Below are 19,902 nucleotides of genomic sequence, written 5' to 3'. Positions count from 1 at the left end.
TGTGTGTGTGTGTGTGTGTGTGTGTGTGTGTGTGTGTGTGTGTGTGTGTGTGTGTGTGTGTGTGTACTCACTGATATTCCTTCTGCTGAGTATAGTGCTGGTCTCGACGCTCCAGGCTCTGCTCCAGTAAGGCTCGGTTTTCCGACAGCAGGCTCCGGTTCTGTTCGGCTAAATGTCGGTTCTCCTCCTCCATGTTCCCCTTCAGCTGGCTCAGCAGCTGCAAATACATGCATGGAGAACAAATAAATGCCAAGAGAAGAAGGGTAATGAACTGAAAGGATACTCTTTAAACACACAACACTGGCCCCCGCTCTAATAGACGCCAAGCTTTAATCACTCCCAATTACCATCTCACCACATACAGTGTAGTGTTTATATACATACAGTGAAGTGTTTACATACATACAGTGAAGTGTTTACATACGGGCGGCATAGCTCGGTTGGTAGAGTGGCCGTGCCAGCAACTTGAGGGTTGCAGGTTCGATTCCCGCTTCCGCCATCCTAGTCACTGCCGTTGTGTCCTTGGGCAAGGCACTTTACCCACCTGCTCCCAGTGCCACCCACACTGGTTTAAATGTAAAATTAGATATTGGGTTTCACTATGTAAAGCGCTTTGAGTCACTAGAGAAAAGCGCTATATAAATATAATTCACTAATTCACTAATACATGCAGTGTAGTGTTTACATACATACAGTGTAGTGTTTATTAACATACAGTGTAGTGTTTACATACATACAGTGTAGTGTTTATTAACATACAGTGTAGTGTTTACATACATGCAGTGTAGTGTTTACGTACATACAGTGTAGTGTTTCATACATACAGTGTAGTGTTTACGTACATACAATGTAGTGTTTACATACATACAGTGTAGGATACATACATAGTTTGGTGTATTGTTTACATACATACAGTGTACTATTTACATACATACAGTGTAGTGTTTACATCCATGCAATGTAGTGTTTACATACATACAGTGTAGTGTTTACATCCATGCAATGTAGTGTTTACGTACATACAGTGTAGTGTTTGCATACATACGGTGTAGTGTTTACATCCATGCAGTGTAGTGTTTACGTACATACAGTGTACTGTTTACATACATACAGTGTAGTGTTTACGTACATACAATGTAGTGTTTACATACATACAGTGTAGGATACATACATACATTTTGGTGTATTGTTTACATACATACAGTGTAGTGTTTACATCCATGCAATGTACTGTTTACGTACATACAGTGTAGTGTTTACGTACATGCAGTGTACTGTTTACATACATACAGTGTAGTGTTTACATCCATGCAATGTACTGTTTACGTACATACAGTGTACTGTTTACATACATGCAGTGTAGTGTTTACATACATACAGTGTGGTGTTTACATCCATGCAGTGTAGTGTTTACGTACATACAGTGTAGTGTTTACATCCATGCAGTGTAGTGTTTACGTACATACGGTGTACTGTTTACATACATACAGTGTAGGATACATACATACAGTTTGGTGTATTGTTTACATACATACAATGTACTATTTACATACATACAGTGTGGTGTTTACATCCATGCAGTGTAGTGTTTACGTACATACTGTGTAGTGTTTACATCCATGCAGTGTTGTGTTTACGTACATAGTGTACTGTTTACATACATACGGTGTAGTGTTTACATACATACAGTGTAGTGTTTACATACATACAGTGTAGTGTTTACATCCATGCAGTGTAGTGTTTACGTACATACAGTGTACTGTTAACTTACATACAGTGTAGGATACATACATACAGTTTAGTGTATTGTTTACATACATACAGTGTAGTGTGTACATACATACAGTGTACTATTTACATACATACAGTGTAGTGTTTACATACATACTGTGTACTTTTTACATACATACAGTGTAGGATAATTACATACAGTTTAGTATATTGTTTCCATACATACAGTGTAGTGTTTACATACATACAGTGAAGTGTTTACATACATACAGTGTAGCATACATACATATAGTGTAGTATACATACAGTGTAGTATGCATACATACAGTGTAGTATGCATACATACAGTGTAGGATAATTACATACAGTTTAGCGTATTGTTTCCATACATACAGTGTAATGTTGACATACATATAGTGTAGTGTTTACATACATAGTGTAGCATACATACATATAGTGTAGTATACATACAGTGTAGTATACATACATACAGTGTAGTGTTTACATACATACAGTGTAGCATACACACATATAGTGTAGTATACATACATACAGTGTAGTATTAATACATACAGTGTAGGATAATTACATACAGTTTAGTGTATTGTTTCCATACATACAGTGTAGTGTTTACATACATACAGTGTAGCATACATACATATAGTGTAGTATACATACAGTGTAGTATACATACATACAGTGTAGTATGCATACATACAGTGTAGTGTACATACATATAGTGTAGTATACATACAGTGTAGTATACATACATACAGTGTAGTATGCATACATACAGTGTAGGATAATTACATACAGTTTAGTGTATTGTTTCCATACATACAGTGTAGTGTTTACATACATACAGTGTAGCATACATACATATAGTGTAGTATACATACAGTGTAGTATACATACATACAGTGTAGTATGCATACATACAGTGTAGTGTACATACATACAGTGTAGTATACATACATACAGTGTAGTATGCATACATACAGTGTAGTATGCATACATACAGTGTAGCATACATACATATAGTGTAGTATACATACAGTGTAGTATACATACATACAGTGTAGTATGCATACATACAGTGTAGTTTACATACATACAGTGTAGTATACTTACATACAGTGTAGTATACAGACATACAGTGTAGTATGCATACATACAGTGTAGCATGCATACATATAGTGTAGTATACATACAGTGTAGTATACATACATACAGTGTAGTATACATACATACAGTGTAGTATGCATACATACAGTGTAGGATAATTACATAGAGTTTAGTGTATTGTTTCCATACATACAGTGTAGTATACATACATACAGTGTAGTATACATACATACAGTGTAGTATACATACAGTATAGTATACATACATACAGTATAGTAAACATACAGTGCATATACATATACAAATAGTGTAGTATACATACAGTGTAGTATACATACATACAGTGTAGTATGCATACATACAGTGTAGTGTACATACATACAGTGTAGTATACATACATACAGTGTAGTATGCATACATACAGTGTAGTATACATACATACAGTGTAGTATGCATACATACAGTGTAGTATACATACAGTATAGTATACATACATACAGTATAGTAAACATACAGTGTAGTATACATACATACAGTGTAGTATACATACATACAGTGTAGTATGCATACATACAGTGTAGTATGCATACATACAGTGTAGTATACATACATACAGTGTAGCATACATACATATAGTGTAGTATACATACAGTGTAGTATACATACATACAGTGTAGTATCCATACATACAGTGTAGTATACATACAGTATAGTATACATACATACAGTATAGTAAACATACAGTGTAATATACATACATACAGTGTAGTATGCATACATACGGTGTAGTATACATACAGTGTAGTATACATACATACAGTGTAGTATGCATACATACGGTGTAGTATACATACAGTGTAGTATGCATACATATAGTGTAGTATACATTCAGTGTAGTATACATACATACGGTGTAGTATACATATATACAGTGTGTGTATAAGTACTCCAAAATGGCATTTTTTGGCATTTTAACTTGCCCTTGCAGATGTAGCGACCAACTGTTGTTACTGACAGTGGTTTTCTGAAGTGTTCCTCAGCCCAGGTGGTGATATCCTTTACACACTGATGTGGCTTTTTGACGCCGTACCGCCTGAGGGATCCAAGGGGCGTAATATCATGTTGTTCTTAAACATTTTACTTAGGAAAAAAAAAAGTGGTGACCCTCGCCCCGTCCTTGTTTGTGAACGAGTGAGCATTTCACGGAAGCTGCTTTTATAGCCAATCATAACACCCACCTGTTCCCAATTAGCCTGTTCACCTGTGGGATGTTCCAAATAAGTCTCGGACGAGCATTACTCAACTTTCTCACTCTTTCTTGCCACTTGTGCCATCTTTTTTGAAACATGTTGCAGGCATCACATTCCAAATGAGTTAATATTTGCAAAAAAAAAATTACGTATACACACTGTGGAAATCCAGCAATACCTTTATAACAACACTAGAGGGCAGCATTGTGAGTACTTTTACTTTATTAAGGGCCGAAGTCCATTTGGGACAGAGGACCCTATTGAATTTCCAAGGTTTTATTATTACTCTTTATTATTATTATTATTATTATACCGCCACCTCTTTGAGCTGTAATTTGACATGCTTCAAAACTCACAAAATTTGACACACACATCAGGACTGGCAAAAATTGCGATCTAATCAAAAAACCAAACAACAAAAATTTAAAATTGCGCCCTAGCGCCCCCTAGGAGGTACACACAAAAAAAACTATCTCTAACTTCCAGTAGGAATGTCGTAGAAAGATGAAACAAAAACAACTATGTAGGTCTCAGTTAGACCTATATTTCATCCACTGGCACACCCAGGCTAAAATCAATAGGAAGTTTGCTATTCTCACTTCTATACAAAAGTTGGCTAAAAAAAATTTGCTTTTTTTCAAACATTATCTGCTCTGAGGCCATTTGTTGTTTCGGCTTCAAATAAGCACAGAACAGAGATTGAACCCTTCTGATTAAAAGTGAAAGAAATAATTTTAATTACTACCCCTGTTTTGGATTTTATGAGCCCGCAAAGAACCATTGTCACAAAATGGCGGCTTTCTGCTCAGACAAAACTGTAGGACTGTCATACACACATGAAACAAAAACCTCAATATAGGTCTCACTGAGACCTATATTTCATCCACTGACCGCCCCAACAAAAATCAACAGAAAGTTTGCTATTCCCACTTCAATACAACAACTGCATTAGAGTCTCGAAATGGCGGCACCAAGGCGTCCTTATAAAATGCCCCAGCCACTTTACAACTGTTATTACTATGAGACTGATGTATAACACATGTGTGTACAACTTTTTATCTGTGTAATAATCCATCCATCCATCTTCTACCGCGGAGGCAGCAGCCAAAGGGGTCCCGTCCATCGCTGCTTGCATCTTTAGTTATCATTTTTATTATGCTGCCGCCTCTTTGAGCTGCAATTTGACCCGCTTAACATGCTTCAAAACTCACTAAATTTGACACACACATCAAGACTGGCAAACATTGCGATATAATCAAAAAACCAAACAACAAAACTCAAAACTGCGTTCTAGCACCCCCTAAGAAGAACACACAAACAAAACTGTCTGTAACGTCCAGTAGGAATGTCGTAGAAACATAAAACAAAAACCACTATGTAGGTCTCAGTTAGACCTATATTTCATCCACTAACACCCCCCGGCTAAAATCATGCATTTTCTTATAATACAGAACAATTCAGCAGACAAGAACCCTTTCGTATGACCTTGGTGGAGTTGTGTGAAGTAGCTGTTGTTCTTATTCAGTCTATCGTGTCCCCTTCACACTTCTATGGGCAGCATGTAGATTGTGAGTCCCCGCCTCACATTAAAACCCAGCGTCTGCCACTATTTATTGGCTTCCTGTCAGCCGGTGCAGAAACATGCAAGGGAAAGAAGTGCGAGTGGTCATCGAATACACATGCAGCGTGACAAACTGTAAGTGGTCAATGAGTACACATGCAGCGTGACAAACTGGAACCTGCGCCCCCAGGAAACTTGCATTGATTCCCACGGAAGCGAATTTGTAGCGTCTGACAACCCGAGTGTGTTTTACTGCTCACTTTCAATACGCCAGAAACAACACGACCACAATGTTCCTTTAATGTTCCTCATTAGACGAGCAGGTACAGCCCCAGTCAAAAGTGTACGTACACTGTCATGGCTGTCTGGAGTTTCCGATCATTTCTAGAACTCTTATATATTTTTTGTGATGTCGTGATCGGAGCACATACTTGTTGCTCATGAAAAAACATTTATGAAGTTTGCTTCTTTTCTGAATTTATTATGGCTCTACTGAAAATGTGAGCAATCCAAATATTTGCTTAAATGTCCCTTGGCAAGTTTCTGTCAAACCGTGGACTTTGGGGTTTGGATTGTTTTTCCGAGGCAAAGGAAAGTTGGCACGAGCAAGACGTGAGTGTAAGTACATATTTATTTTTGGGCGCCTACAATGGCGGAGAACAAACTTGGCTATGAAGCAAAAACTTGCAGAAAGGCGGAAACTATGGACAAAAAAAAAAAAACTCAATAACTGTGACATAAAAACTTACGTGGCATGGACAGAATGATTAAACAGGCATGGCATGGCATGAAGGAAGTATAGGTAAAGTCGCCAGGTTGACCACCTGGCAATTACAGGTTTAAATAATGGACATGATTAGTGCAAACAGGTGTGAAACATGAGGACAGGGTGAAAACTAATGAGTTGGCATGGTAACAAAGCAAACAAGGAAATGCAGGAACTGGAACTGATTTTCCAGCAATGTTAATATTTGCTTACATGTCCCTTGGCAAGTTTCTGTCAAACCGTGGACTTTGGGGTTTGGATTGTTTTTCCGATGCAAAGGAAAGTTGGCACAAGCAAGAAGTGAGTGTAAGTGCGTATTTATTTTTACACTATAACTACAAAAAGAAGCAAACACAAGGCGCGCACAATGGCTGAGAACAAACTTGGCTATGAAACTAAAACTTGCACAAAGGCAGAGACTATGGACAAAAAAACTAAACTCAATAACTGTGACACTAAAAAAACAAAACAAAAAAAACGTACTTGGCATGGACAGAATGATTAAACAGGCATGGCATGGCATGAAGGAAGTATAGGTAAAGTCAACAGGCTGACCACCTGGCAACTACAGGTTTAAATAATGGACATGATTAGTGCAAACAGGTGTGAGACATGAGGACAGGGGGGTGACATGAGGACAAGGTGAAAACTAATGAGTTGGCATGGTAACAAAGCAAACAAGGAAATGCAGGAACTGGAACTGATTTTCCAGCAATGTTAATATTTGCTTACATGTCCCTTGGCAAGTGTCTGTCAAACCGTGGACTTTGGCGTTTGGATTGTTTTTCCGAGGCAAAGAAAAGTTGGCACGAGCAAGAATTGAGTGTAAATGCATATTTATTTTTACACTATAACTACAAAAAGAAGTGACCGCAAGGCGTGCACAATGGCGGAGAACAAGCTTGGCTATGAAAGAAAACCTTGCACAAAGGCAGAGACTATGGACAGAAAAAACAAAACTCAATAACTGTGACATTAAAAAAAATAAAAACGTACATGGCATGGACAGAATGATTAAACAGGCATGGCATGGCATGAAGGAAGTATAGGTAAAGTCGCCAGGCTGACCACCTGGCAACTACAGGTTTAAATAATGGACATGTTTAGTGCAAACAGGTGTGAGACATGAGGACAGGGGGGTGACATGAGGACAAGGTGAAAACTAATGAGTTGGCATGGTAACAAAGCAAACAAGGAAATGCAGGAACTGGAACTGATTTTCCAGCAATGTTAATATTTGCTTACATGTCCCTTGGCAAGTGTCTGTCAAACCGTGGACTTTGGCGTTTGGATTGTTTTTCCGAGGCAAAGGAAAGTTGGCACGAGCAAGAATTGAGTGTAAATGCATATTTATTTTTACACTATAACTACAAAAAGAAGTGAACGCAAGGCGTGCACAATGGCGGAGAACAAACTTGGCTATGAAAGAAAACCTTGCACAAAGGCAGAGACTATGGACAGAAAAAACAAAACTCAATAACTGTGACATTAAAAAAAATAAAAACGTACATGGCATGGACAGAATGATTAAACAGGCATGGCATGGCATGAAAGAAGTATAGGTAAAGTCGCCAGGCTGACCACCTGGCAACTACAGGTTTAAATAATGGACATGTTTAGTGCAAACAGGTGTGAGACATGAGGACAGGGGCGTGACATGAGGACAAGGTAAAAACTAATGAGTTGGCATGGTAACAAAGCAAACAAAGAAGTGCAGGAACAGGAACTGATTGTCCAAAAAACAAAACCGAACATGACCAAAACAAAACATGATCCCATAGACGTTAGTTTCACTGCAATAAGGCGCTTCTGTTCGCCATCCACAAGCTTCTGCTCACATTTTTCACCACAAAATTGATGCGGTTCAGCTAAATGTGTTGCTTTTCTGACATTGACTTGTTTCTTCAGCATTGTCCACACCTTTAAGTCAGGACTTTGGGAAGGCTTTTCTACTAAAACCTTCATTCTAGCCGGATTTAGCCATTCCTTTACCACTTTTGTCGTCATTGTCCTGTTGGAACACCCAACTGCGCCCAAGACCCAACCTCCGACCTGATGATTTAGGTAGGTTGTCATGAACAATTTGGAGGTAATCCTCATTTTTCATTGTCCCATTTAAAGCAGCAGTTCCATTGGCAGCAAAACAAACCCAGAGCATAATACTACCACCACCATGCTCGACGGTAGGCCTGGTGTTCCTGGGATTAAAGGCCTCACCTTTTTCTCCTCCAAACATATTGCTGGGTATTGGAGCTGTTTGGCCACAATACCCAGCAATATGTTTGGAGGAGAAAAAGTGAGGAGGCGTGACCTGCAGTCCAACAGCGAGGCAGGGCACGGCGGAGCCCGAAGAAGCGGGGACGGCGAGAGAGCGGTGAGGTGGGGTGCGCCGGGAGGGACGCCGCAATCAAGATCAGGTGTGTGGATCGCGCACCTGGGGGAAATCAAGTAATCCTCTTTCACTGTATAAAAGGCCGACAGCCGTGAACGTAGGGAGAGAGGTGGAGAGACGAGAAGGAGCCAGAGGGAAGCTGACGCGGAGCGAGAGAGGAAGAGAGCAAGAGGCAGCCGACGAGCGAGCTGAAAAGCGACTTGCACCGAGGTTTTATTTGCAAAAATAAACAAAGTCACAACCCTGCTCAACAATGTTCCTATTTGGTGGTCCGTGGAACCCGCACGACAGCGAGAGACTGTCACAGTGAGGTTTTTTTAATCCCAGGAACACCACACCTACCGTCAAGCATGGTGGTGGTAGTATTATGCTCTGGGTCTGTTTTTGTCGGGCTTGTCCCTGACAGTTTGGTGTATGTTTTAGTTTTTCCTGTGTGTGTAGTATTTCCTGTCAGCACTCTTATTTTGTCTATTTCCTGTCTTTCTCCCTGAGCGATGTTTCCCCTCAGCTGCGGCTGATTAGCACAAGGCCACACCTGGTGTCAATTAGCCCGCTCCTATTTTTCCCTGCTTTGTCCTCCAGTCAGTGCTGGATTATTGTCGCTTCTGTAATGTCGCTCCTGTCGTGTCTTTGCAGCGTAGCAGTAAGCTATATTTCGGTAGCTGTTTGTAGCTTACTGTTTTTTGTTTCCTGCTTCCAGTTTGTTTTCATACTACAAGTGAATTGTGTGAGTTATATTTATATAGCGCTTTTCTCAAGTGACTCAAAGCGCTTTACATAGTGACACCCAATATCTAAGTTACATTTAAACCAGTGTGGGTGGCACTGGGAGCAGGTGGGTAAAGTGTCTTGCCCAAGGACACAACGGCAGTGACTAGGATGGCACAAGCGGGAATCGAACCTGCAACCCTCAAGTTGCTGGCACGGCCACTCTACCAACAGAGCCATGCCGCCCCAAGTAACGACTTCCGTTTCTTGCTCGTTATCTTCTAGCTCCCATGCTAGCTCTTTTAGTTTGTTATCCGCCTCGTGCGCGCCTTTCGTCAGTACCCTTTTTGTTTGTTCTCGTCCTAGTATTTTAATTAAATCATGTTTCCTTACTCAATGCCTGCCTCCTTCTCTGCATCTTGGGGTTCGTCACAAACAAATTTTGACAGTTTTGCTGCCAATGGAACTGCTGCTTTACAGAGAGTAAATGGGACATTGACCTCCAAATTGTTCAGGACAAGCTAAAATCATCAGCCCGGAGGTTGGGTCTTGGGCGCAGTTGGCGTGTTCCTTCAGGACAATGACCCCAAACACACCTCAAAAGTGGTAATGGCTAAATCAGGCTAGAATGAAGGTTTTAGCATGGCCTTCCCAAAGTCCTGACTCTGGACAATGCTGAAGAAACAAGTCCATGTCAGAAAAGCAACACATTTAGCTGAACTGCAGCAATTTTGTGGTGAAAAATGTAAGTAGAAGCTTGTGGGTGGTCTACCAAATGCGCCTTATTGCAGTGAATCTGTCAGGCTTGCCACTGACAGTTTGTGTGTTTTAGTTTTTCCTCTGTGTGTGTTTAGTATTTCCTGTTTTTAGTTCCTGTTATTTTGTCTGTTTCCTGTTTTTTTTTCCCCTGTGTGCTGTTTTCCCCTCAGATGCGGCTGATTGGCACCTGGCCACACCTGGTGTCGATCAGCCCGCTCCTATTTAGACCTGTCTTCCCATCCAGTCAGTGCTGGATTACTGTCGATGTCACTTCTGTATTGTCGCTCCTGTCCTCCGTTTTTTAGCTTACCGCCTTTCAAGTTTGTTTTCATATTACATGCACGACTTCTGTTTCCTGCTCGATTCTTGCTAGCTTCCATGCTAAGTTCCTTTTTGTTTTCCTTTTTTTTTTTTTGTCCTGTCCAGCTTCTCAGGCAAATCATATAGGCAAATCGGCTGTTCAGATTCACTTTACAAAAGAGAAGTGTAGGATACTTCTCTTGTTGCCTAATTTGAATTTGACTTTATTAAATGTATTTATATTATCATTTGGTGCAGCCGGGCCGGAGCAGGAGGGGATAGAAAGAGAAAAAAAGGAAGACAGAGGGGGAAATTGTGGGGATAAGAGGGGGATTAGACAGAGAGACAAAAACAACAACGGCAAATACAACAATAACAACAATAACAATAGAACAACAACAGCACATACAATTTTTCCTTTTTGTTTTCTAGCTCTCATGCTAGCTCCCTTAGTTTGTTATCCACCCCGTGCACGCTTTGTGTTAGTACCCTTTTGTTTGTCCTTGTTCTATTATTTACATAAAATCATGTTTTTTCACTCCATCTCTGCATCTTGGGGTTCGTCACAAACAAACTCTGACAGAAACTTGCCAAGGGACATGTAAGAAAATATTAACATAGCTGTGTGTATACTTTTGATTTAGCTCACATTTTCAGTAGAGCCATAATAAATTCATAAAAGAAGCAAACTTCGTGAATGATTTTTGTGAGCAACAAGTATGTGCTCCAATCACGACGACACAAACAAATAAGAGTTGTAGAAATGATTGGAGAGTCAAGACAGCCATGACATCGTGTTCTTTACAAGTGTACGTACACTTTTGATCAGGACTGCATCACAACACCTCCCACCTTAGTGCAGACTCAAGGTGCACGGCTGTAATCCCTCAGGCAGCTGCAGAAGGGAGCGTGTTTAATACTCAGCCACGCTGAGATTTGAAGTCAGTCTTACGGATCACTACCCCCCCCCCCACGCTTCCATTGGCAAAGTCTGGCGTGATGAGACGCTAACGACTCCTCCCTGACCGCAGCTGTGTACTACAGCCTCCAAAACCTGCCATCAATCCCTAACATGTTTGCTTTAATTGCCCAATAACGCTTCAGATAAATTAGCTTTATTATTCCGTGAGTGTAATGTTTCCAAGTTGTCTCCGCCGCGGCGCATTAAATCCCGCTTTTGCATGCAAATGTTCCGGCGGCACGTTGAATATTAAACACCTGAGTGCAAGGTGTGTTTCCTGCGTGTGTGCTTCCTCTTCCCTTTACTGCACCTGCAGGTGCCCGCCGCTTTATGAGGACCGAGTTAAACGCTCGCTTTAGTTAAGGCTGGCTTTTAGAAGCGCAGTAAGCTTTAAGTGCTTGATTTGCTCAAGGGTTCCCCCTGCAGTTGTCAACCTTTTACTCGTCTCTGCAGTGGACGGATCCACTTTGCTGCCGAACCACCGGAGAAAAAGATTTCCTGGCTGGTGTGAGGACAGTGCTCACAGAGCGTACAATTAGTGTTTCCTTCATGAATAATTCACTTTACTAGCCTGTTGACTATATCACTCGGTCTCCTAGTCTCGACTAGTAAACTCAGCCACTTGTCACCTTTGCTGACAACAAACTGTGAGGACAGATGTCTTATCAGTTTTGAACAAAAAGGTTGTATTGCTTTCTGGGCGGGAGGGCCCTGTTTTTCTTTGATTTTCAGACCTCTTTTTGATGCTGGTATTATTGCATTGTGAGGGCTGGTCTCCTTAAGCTTTAGTAAATCTTGAGAATATTGCTATTCTAATTTGGTGGTCTTTCTTACTCAACATACATGTCATTCGAAAGAACTTGGGCTTGACAAGTGTCTTTAATTTTCTGAGAGGAAGACTGGTCGGACGCAAAACTACCTTCTTAAATAAATATGTTGTTTTTTTCTCCCATCGATACTCTTCAAAATATTCCCTTTTTTTCATTTGTGAGGCAATGAAAGTCTCCTTTAAGTTCCAGTTGTTGCCTGTTTTGATTATATGGTACTTGCTTTGGAGTTATATCCCTGGTGTTGAGAGTTGAGAGTGTTAAGATCCGTACTCGGATCTTCTCACATTATTGTTTATTGTTCCAGTTTTGTTTTCATTTCTCCGTCTGACCCTGTTATTTCCTGTTTTGTTCGTTACTATGGTTACTCATTGATTTCACCAGCTACTCACGGTCCTGCACACCTGTCCCTACTAATCACCTTCACTATATAAGCCTTCCCCTTTTGTCTGTTCAGTCTGGGACTCTAGCTTGCTTTCACGCAACATTACGTCTGGTATGTGTTTTCTCGCTAGCTCATATGCTAAGCCATTTGTCGTTTTAGCTCTCATGCTAATTGTGTTTTGTTTTACATTGTGTGCCTTTGTGCCAAGTTTAGTTTATTTGTACATCCTAGCTCTCATGCTAGCGTCTTTTGTTTGCCTTCTTCTTAGCTTCAATGTTTTTGTTTCAGAGCTCCTTTTTGGTTAAATAAATCCTTTAAATCTTTCCTTGTGTTCATCGCTTCGACGCATCCTCGAGAGAATCAAACCTGGCACAACGATGCGAAACAGGCGCGTGATACCAAGGGTCCCCCTCCAAAATATGGTTTCCAATCGTGGTTAGGTGTGGTAGTCTGCTTTTTTAAAAGCCAAAGACGATCAGATTAAGGTGTTTACATGGGTTATAGGAAGAATTTGTTAGAGCCAAACTATTTGAGAAATCAGACTAATTTAGTGCATTGAAATTGCGTTGCGAGTGTTAACTAAATATACGCTCCTACAGCACTTTCTGACTCTACATTGTGTTTCTCTTTCTCTTCATTGACTACACAACCCATCAACTCCCCCTCCGTCATGATTGGTCACTTTAAACGCCTTCTGGCTGCTGGTCAGAGTGAACCTGATGTGTGTCCCTTCTGGAGAAGTCTTTCCTTGAATAGCCGCCGGGGCGCTAACTAAATTAAAACCTCTTCTCACTCATGCGCCTATTCAAGGCATGCGGTAATAGTAAGCAGGCGCTAATAACTTTAAAACCTCTTCTCACCCCTGCGCTTACCAATAGCATGCAGTAAAAAATTGAGTGTGATGTGAGGATACCATCACGAAGAGCACATTTAATAAAAAAAACTGTTTTCACAATTATTTTTTTCAGCACTGAAGGCTTGGAATAACCTTCATTTGACAGATGCATTTCGCTGCTTCTATCATCACACGGACGATATTGGAAGGCGTACTGGGTGATACAGGTTACACTGAAGGTTGAGATATAAACAAGTTTAACACTCTTACTAATATGTGCCACACTGTGAACCCACACCAAACAAGAATGACAAAGACACTTCTGGAGAACATCGGCTCTGTAACACATTATAAACGCAACATAAGAATTACCCTGAATGCAATGCATTCAGGGGGAGGTGGTTGGTGGTAGCGGGGATGTAATAATACAAGCAGTAAGAGTCATGGATGCATTGCATTCTGGGTAATTCTTATGTTGCGTTTATAATGTGTTACAGAGCCGATGTTCTCCAGAAATGTGTTTGTCATTCTTGTTTGGTGTGGGTTCACAGTGTGGCACATATTTGTAAGAGTGTTAAACTTGTTTATATGACAACTTTGAGTGTAACCGGTGTGGCTGATGAACAAGACCCCTGGTTTACACAATAGTAAAAGCAAATAAACATCTTTATGCTGTGTAATATCATTATACATTTCAGAAGGGTTTTACGGCTCTCATTGCCGTTGTGAAATGAGTCAAAATGGCTCTTTGAGTGGTATAGGTTGCCGACCTTGCTGCCTCTGCCATTTTGAAAATGTTGACGGGGAAGTCACTCGTGACGTCACGTATTTGACCCGGCGGTAATAGTAAGCATGCGCTAATAATTTTGGGAATCAAGTTTGACCCGGCAGTAGGTCAAGGCATGCCCGACGGCAATTCACGGAAATACGGTATGTTATATAATATGAATGTATACCTATAAAACAATGACATTACTATTTGTCATCAGAGCTAAATACGACATCCTTACAAAACCGGTTAATCTTCACCAGTGGTCCGGCGAATACCCGGTTTGTGCCCTTTGTTCCATTCCAGCCACCCTCAAGCACAGTCTCACAGGGTGCAAAACCAGTCTCACTCAAGGACGTTACACGTGGCATCACAATCAAACTCTAAAGACCCTTGCGTCAACCTTGGAGGACAAACGAGTTACCATCAACTCCCTACCACCACCAGCAGGCCATTACCTTTGTCCGGGAAGGGGCTAAGTAAGGTAGTCAGGAGCGGCTCCATACCACCTGAGCGAGGCCAGCTATGCTTAGCCCGCGACTGAAGGATGCTGGTTGATCTTGGCCGGCAACTTGTGTTTCCTCCGGAGATTGCTGTAATCAGCCTGAGACTGGACGTGGTGTGCTGGTCCCCTTCACAAAAAAAGGTTGTCATCATCGAACTCACAGTACCCTGGGATGACTCAGTGGATGAGGCTTACGTTCGAAAAACCAAAGCTATGCCGAGCTTGTAGATAAAGCACAACATCGTGGGTGGAACACTGAGGTCCGCCCGGTGGTGGTGGGCTGCAGAGGGTCTGTGGTGAGATCTACCACCACATTGCTTGCAGACCTGGGAGTCAAGGCCAAAGTCTCTGTATAGCCATCAAAGCTACATCGGAGGCAGCCGAAAGAGGCAGCCAGTGGCTGTTCATTAGGAGGAAAGACCCCTGCTGGTCCGCCAAGTAGCAAGACAGGAGGTATGCGGTCAACTTAGGCTTGACTCAGGGTGAAGGACGCCCCTGCCATGCATAGTCCCATGAGAAGTCTGCTTTTCAACACCAAGCAACTCATGATTAATTACGATTTACGCAAGCCCGGGGCTGATCACCCTGGAGAGGGCGTCTAGTGATAAGGACGAAACGCCCGGTGACACAGGGGCACACTGCTGATGATGCGTCCAAATTGCTAAGCCTCCATCCACCATTCCACCAGTCATCACTAAAGATACCAAACACTCTGAAGTCTGTGCAAGCACCAAATAATTTAAAACTTATCCCATGGTTTGTAAACTACCATATTTCCTTGAATTGCCGCCGGGTATATAGTATGCGCCTGCCTTGAATTACTGCCTGGTCATACTCGCTTCGCAAAATAATTAGCGCATGCTTAGTATTTCCGCCGGGTCAAACTCGTCACATCACGAGTGACACTTTCCCTGTCATCATTTTCAAAATGGAGGAGGCTGATTTCAATCATTTGAAATCGCATAAAGGGAAGAAGATTAAGAGCTATTCAGTAGGATTTAAGGTCCAAGCTATTGGATATGCTAAAAAGAACAACAGTAAGCAGCTATGTTTTATTAATATACCGTAGCTGCATGTGTCAAATATGAGTCATTAAGTGACTTCCGCCTCCTGGTAGTAGAGGGCGCTAGTGATCTTTCTTGCGACTACTCGGCTGCAGAAAAAGTGACAACAAGCAGCAAGAGTCAGCAGCGATCGTTTATATTTTCCTCTCGCTTGTACTTTTAACATGGAGGATTACATATCTAAAATAAAACAGTTTTCGAAACTGGACTTTCGAGACAGTGAGACTTTTAAAACTGAAGAAAGATAAGGAAGACTTCTATAAACAAGTTATCGATGCTTTTAATCAGAAGGAGCTACGCATGGACTTCATTTATAAGTAAAGGTAAAACCATAGTAACGTTGTTTTTTATTAAATGTGCTTTTCATGATGGTATCCTTACATCACACTCAAATTTATAAGCGCGGGCCTAAATTTACCGCATGCCTTTTGTAAGCAGTGCAGTGAGAAGAGGCTTTAGGAGAATTAGAGCATGCTTGCCTTTACTGCATGCCTTTGGTAAGCGCCGGAGTGAGAAGAGGTTTTAAATTAATTAGCACCCCGGCGGCAATTCAAGGAAATACGGTAAGTCAGTCACAAATACTTTAAAGAAAGAAATGACTAGAATAAAGAGTGTTAATGTGTGAATTTAGATTTGTGCTAGTTGTGCAGTGTGTGTGTGTGTGTGTGTGTGTGTGTGTCAGCTGCCACCCACTTTGTCGTGAACATTACTGCCCCCCACAGGACTGGAGGGTGACTGTGTCTCGTCAGTTTACAGTGGATGGTTTGTTCGGCCTTGGCAGAGGTCAACGAAGGCTGGTTCCTACCTGGTACTGGCTGGTGAGGCGGGCGTTGCTGAGGTCCAGACTTTGGTTGGCTTCCCTCAAGGTGCTGAGCTCGCCCTCCAGTCGAGTCCTCTCCAGTTGGGAGGAGCTGAGCTCGCCTCGCAGCATCGATCCCTGAGCCAGCAGTTCTGCCTGCGACGCCACCAGATCCTTCTGCTGGGCCTGCAGCCTGAGCCACACACACACACACACACACACACACACACACACACACACACACACACACACACACACACACACACACATTTTAGTATTTGTTACCTTCTTGAGGCCTCCAAAAAATGCCCATATCTTTAGGACCACACCTTCTAGATATATAGATTTGCATTTACAACATTAATAACAAACACACACACACACACATTATTGCATTTAATACCTTCTTGAGAGCTGTGAAAAAAGCCTAGCTCTTTAGGACCACCCTTTCTAGTTTTTATAGATTTGCATTTACAACATTAATAACAAACACACACACACACAAAACACACACGCACACACACACACACATTCTTGTATTTCGTACCTTCTTGAGAGCTGTGAAAAAAGCCTAGCTCTTTAGGGCCACCCTTTCTAGTTTTTATAGATTTGCATTTACAAAATTAATAAACACACACACACACACACACACAAACTTGCATTTCATACCTTCTTGAGACCTGTGAAAAACGCCTACCTCTTTAGGACCACCCTTTCTAGTTTTTATAGATTTGCATTTACAACATTAATTGAAAACACACACACACAAAACACACATGCACAAAAACACACACACACACACAAACTTGCATTTCATACCTTCTTGAGACCTGTGAAAAACGCCTACCTCTTTAGGACCACCCTTTCTAGTTTGTATAGATTTGCATTTACAACATTAATAGAAAACACACACACACAAAACACACGCGCACAAAAACACACACACACACACACACACACACACACACACACAAACTTGCATTTCATACATTCTTGAGACCTGTGAAAAATCCCTACATATTTAGGACCACCACTTTCTAGATATATAGATTTTGCATTTCCAACATTAGCAACACACACACGCACACACACACACACACACACACACACACACACACACACACACACACACACACACACACACAAACTTGCATTTCATACCTTCTTGAGACCTGTGAAAAATGCCAACATCTTTAGGACCACCAACTTCTAGATATATAGATTTGTATTTACATTAGTAACACACACACACACACACACACACACACACACACAAACTTGCATTTCAAACCTTCTTGAGACCTGTGAAAAATGCCAACATCTTTAGGACCACCAACTTCTAGATATATAGATTTGTATTTACATTAGTAACACACACACACACACACACACACACACACACACACACACACACACAAACTTGCATTTGAAACCTTCTTGAGACCTGTGAAAAATGCCTACATCTTTAGGACCACCACTTTCTAGATATATAGATCTGTATTTAAAATGATAGTAATACACACACACACACACACACACACACACATTCTTGTATTTCGTACCTTCTTGAGAGCTGTGAAAAAAGCCTAACTCTTTAGGACCACCCTTTCTAGTTTTTATAGATTTGCATTTACAACATTAATAACAAACACACATACACACACACACAAACTTGCATTTCATACCTTCTTGAGACCTGTGAAAAACACCTACCTCTTTAGGACCACCCTTTCTAGTTTTTATAGATTTGCATTTACAACATTAATAGAAAACACACACACACAAAACACACACGCACAAAAACACACACACACACACACACACACACAAACTTGCATTTCATACCTTCTTGAGACCTGTGAAAAATGCCTACCTCTTTAGGACCACCCTTTCTAGTTTTTATAGATTTGCATTTACAACATTAATAGAAAACACACACACACAAAACACACACGCACAAAAACACACACACACACACACACAAACTTGCATTTCATACCTTCTTGAGACCTGTGAACAACGCCTACCTCTTTAGGACCACCCTTTCTAGTTTTTATAGATTTGCATTTACAACATTAATAGAAAACACACACACACAAAACACACACGCACAAAAACACACACACACACACAAACTTGCATTTCATACATTCTTGAGACCTGTGAAAAATCCCTACATATTTAGGACCACCACTTTCTAGATATATAGATTTGCATTTCCAACATTAGCAACACACACACACGCACACACGCGCGCACACACACACACACACACACACACACACACACACACACACAAACTTGCATTTCATACCTTCTTGAGACCTGTGAAAAATGCCAACATCTTTAGGACCACCACCTTCTAGATATATAGGTTTGTATTTACATTAGTAACACACACACACATACACACACACAAACTTGCATTTCAAAACTTCTTGAGACCTGTGAAAAATGCCTACATCTTTAGGACCACCACTTTCTAGATATATAGATCTGTATTTACAACGATAGTAACACACACACACACACACACACACACACACACACACACACACACACACACACACACACACACACACACAAACTTGCATTTCATACCTTCTTGAGACCTGTGAAAAATGCCAACATCTTTAGGACCACCACCTTCTAGATATATAGATTTGTATTTACATTAGTAACACACACACACACACACACACACACACACACACACACACACACACACACACACACACACACATAAACTTGCATTTCAAACCTTCTTGAGACCTGTGAAAAATGCCAACATCTTTAGGACCACCACCTTCTAGATATATAGATTTGTATTTACATTAGTAACACACACACACACACACACACACACACACACACACACACACACACACACACACACATAAACTTGCATTTCAAACCTTCTTGAGACCTGTGAAAAATGCCTACATCTTTAGGACCACCACTTTCTAGATATATAGATCTGTATTTACAACGATAGTAACACACACACACACACACACACACACACACACAGTCTCGAGCTTTGCTCATTCCTCATGTCCCGCAGTGTGCTTTGGATCAAGTGCTGGCTAAATGAAATCCATTATTATAATGTTCGGCAACATAACGAGCCACACAGCTACATACTTGTTGGGATAGGACCTGGAA

General features: G+C 41.1%; 2 protein-coding genes across 5 annotated transcripts in view; both read right to left on the bottom strand.

Annotated features, from left to right (window-relative positions):
• ccdc88b (coiled-coil domain containing 88B) overlaps positions 1-19,902 on the bottom strand; it is a 159,054-nt gene that overhangs the window by 19,166 nt on the left and 119,986 nt on the right. For all 4 annotated transcript variants that reach the window (XM_061900180.1, XM_061900181.1, XM_061900182.1 and 1 more), the window contains 2 exons: positions 16,744-16,930; positions 72-217 (listed from right to left, as the gene is read on the bottom strand). In XM_061900180.1, coding sequence (XP_061756164.1) covers positions 72-217; positions 16,744-16,930 — 333 coding nt within the window. The remainder of the gene's footprint in view (positions 1-71; positions 218-16,743; positions 16,931-19,902) is intronic.
• The window catches only part of rom1b (retinal outer segment membrane protein 1b), a 164,699-nt gene continuing 160,783 nt past the window's right edge, over positions 15,987-19,902 (bottom strand). Inside the window, exon 6 of the mRNA XM_061900184.1 lies at positions 15,987-16,027. The gene's annotated coding sequence lies outside the window, so the exon portion shown is untranslated. The remainder of the gene's footprint in view (positions 16,028-19,902) is intronic.

This window comes from Nerophis ophidion, linkage group LG05 (genome assembly GCF_033978795.1).
Source record: "Nerophis ophidion isolate RoL-2023_Sa linkage group LG05, RoL_Noph_v1.0, whole genome shotgun sequence".
Lineage (NCBI taxonomy): Eukaryota > Metazoa > Chordata > Actinopteri > Syngnathiformes > Syngnathidae > Nerophis > Nerophis ophidion.
This window is presented reverse-complemented; position numbering and strand designations above follow the sequence as displayed.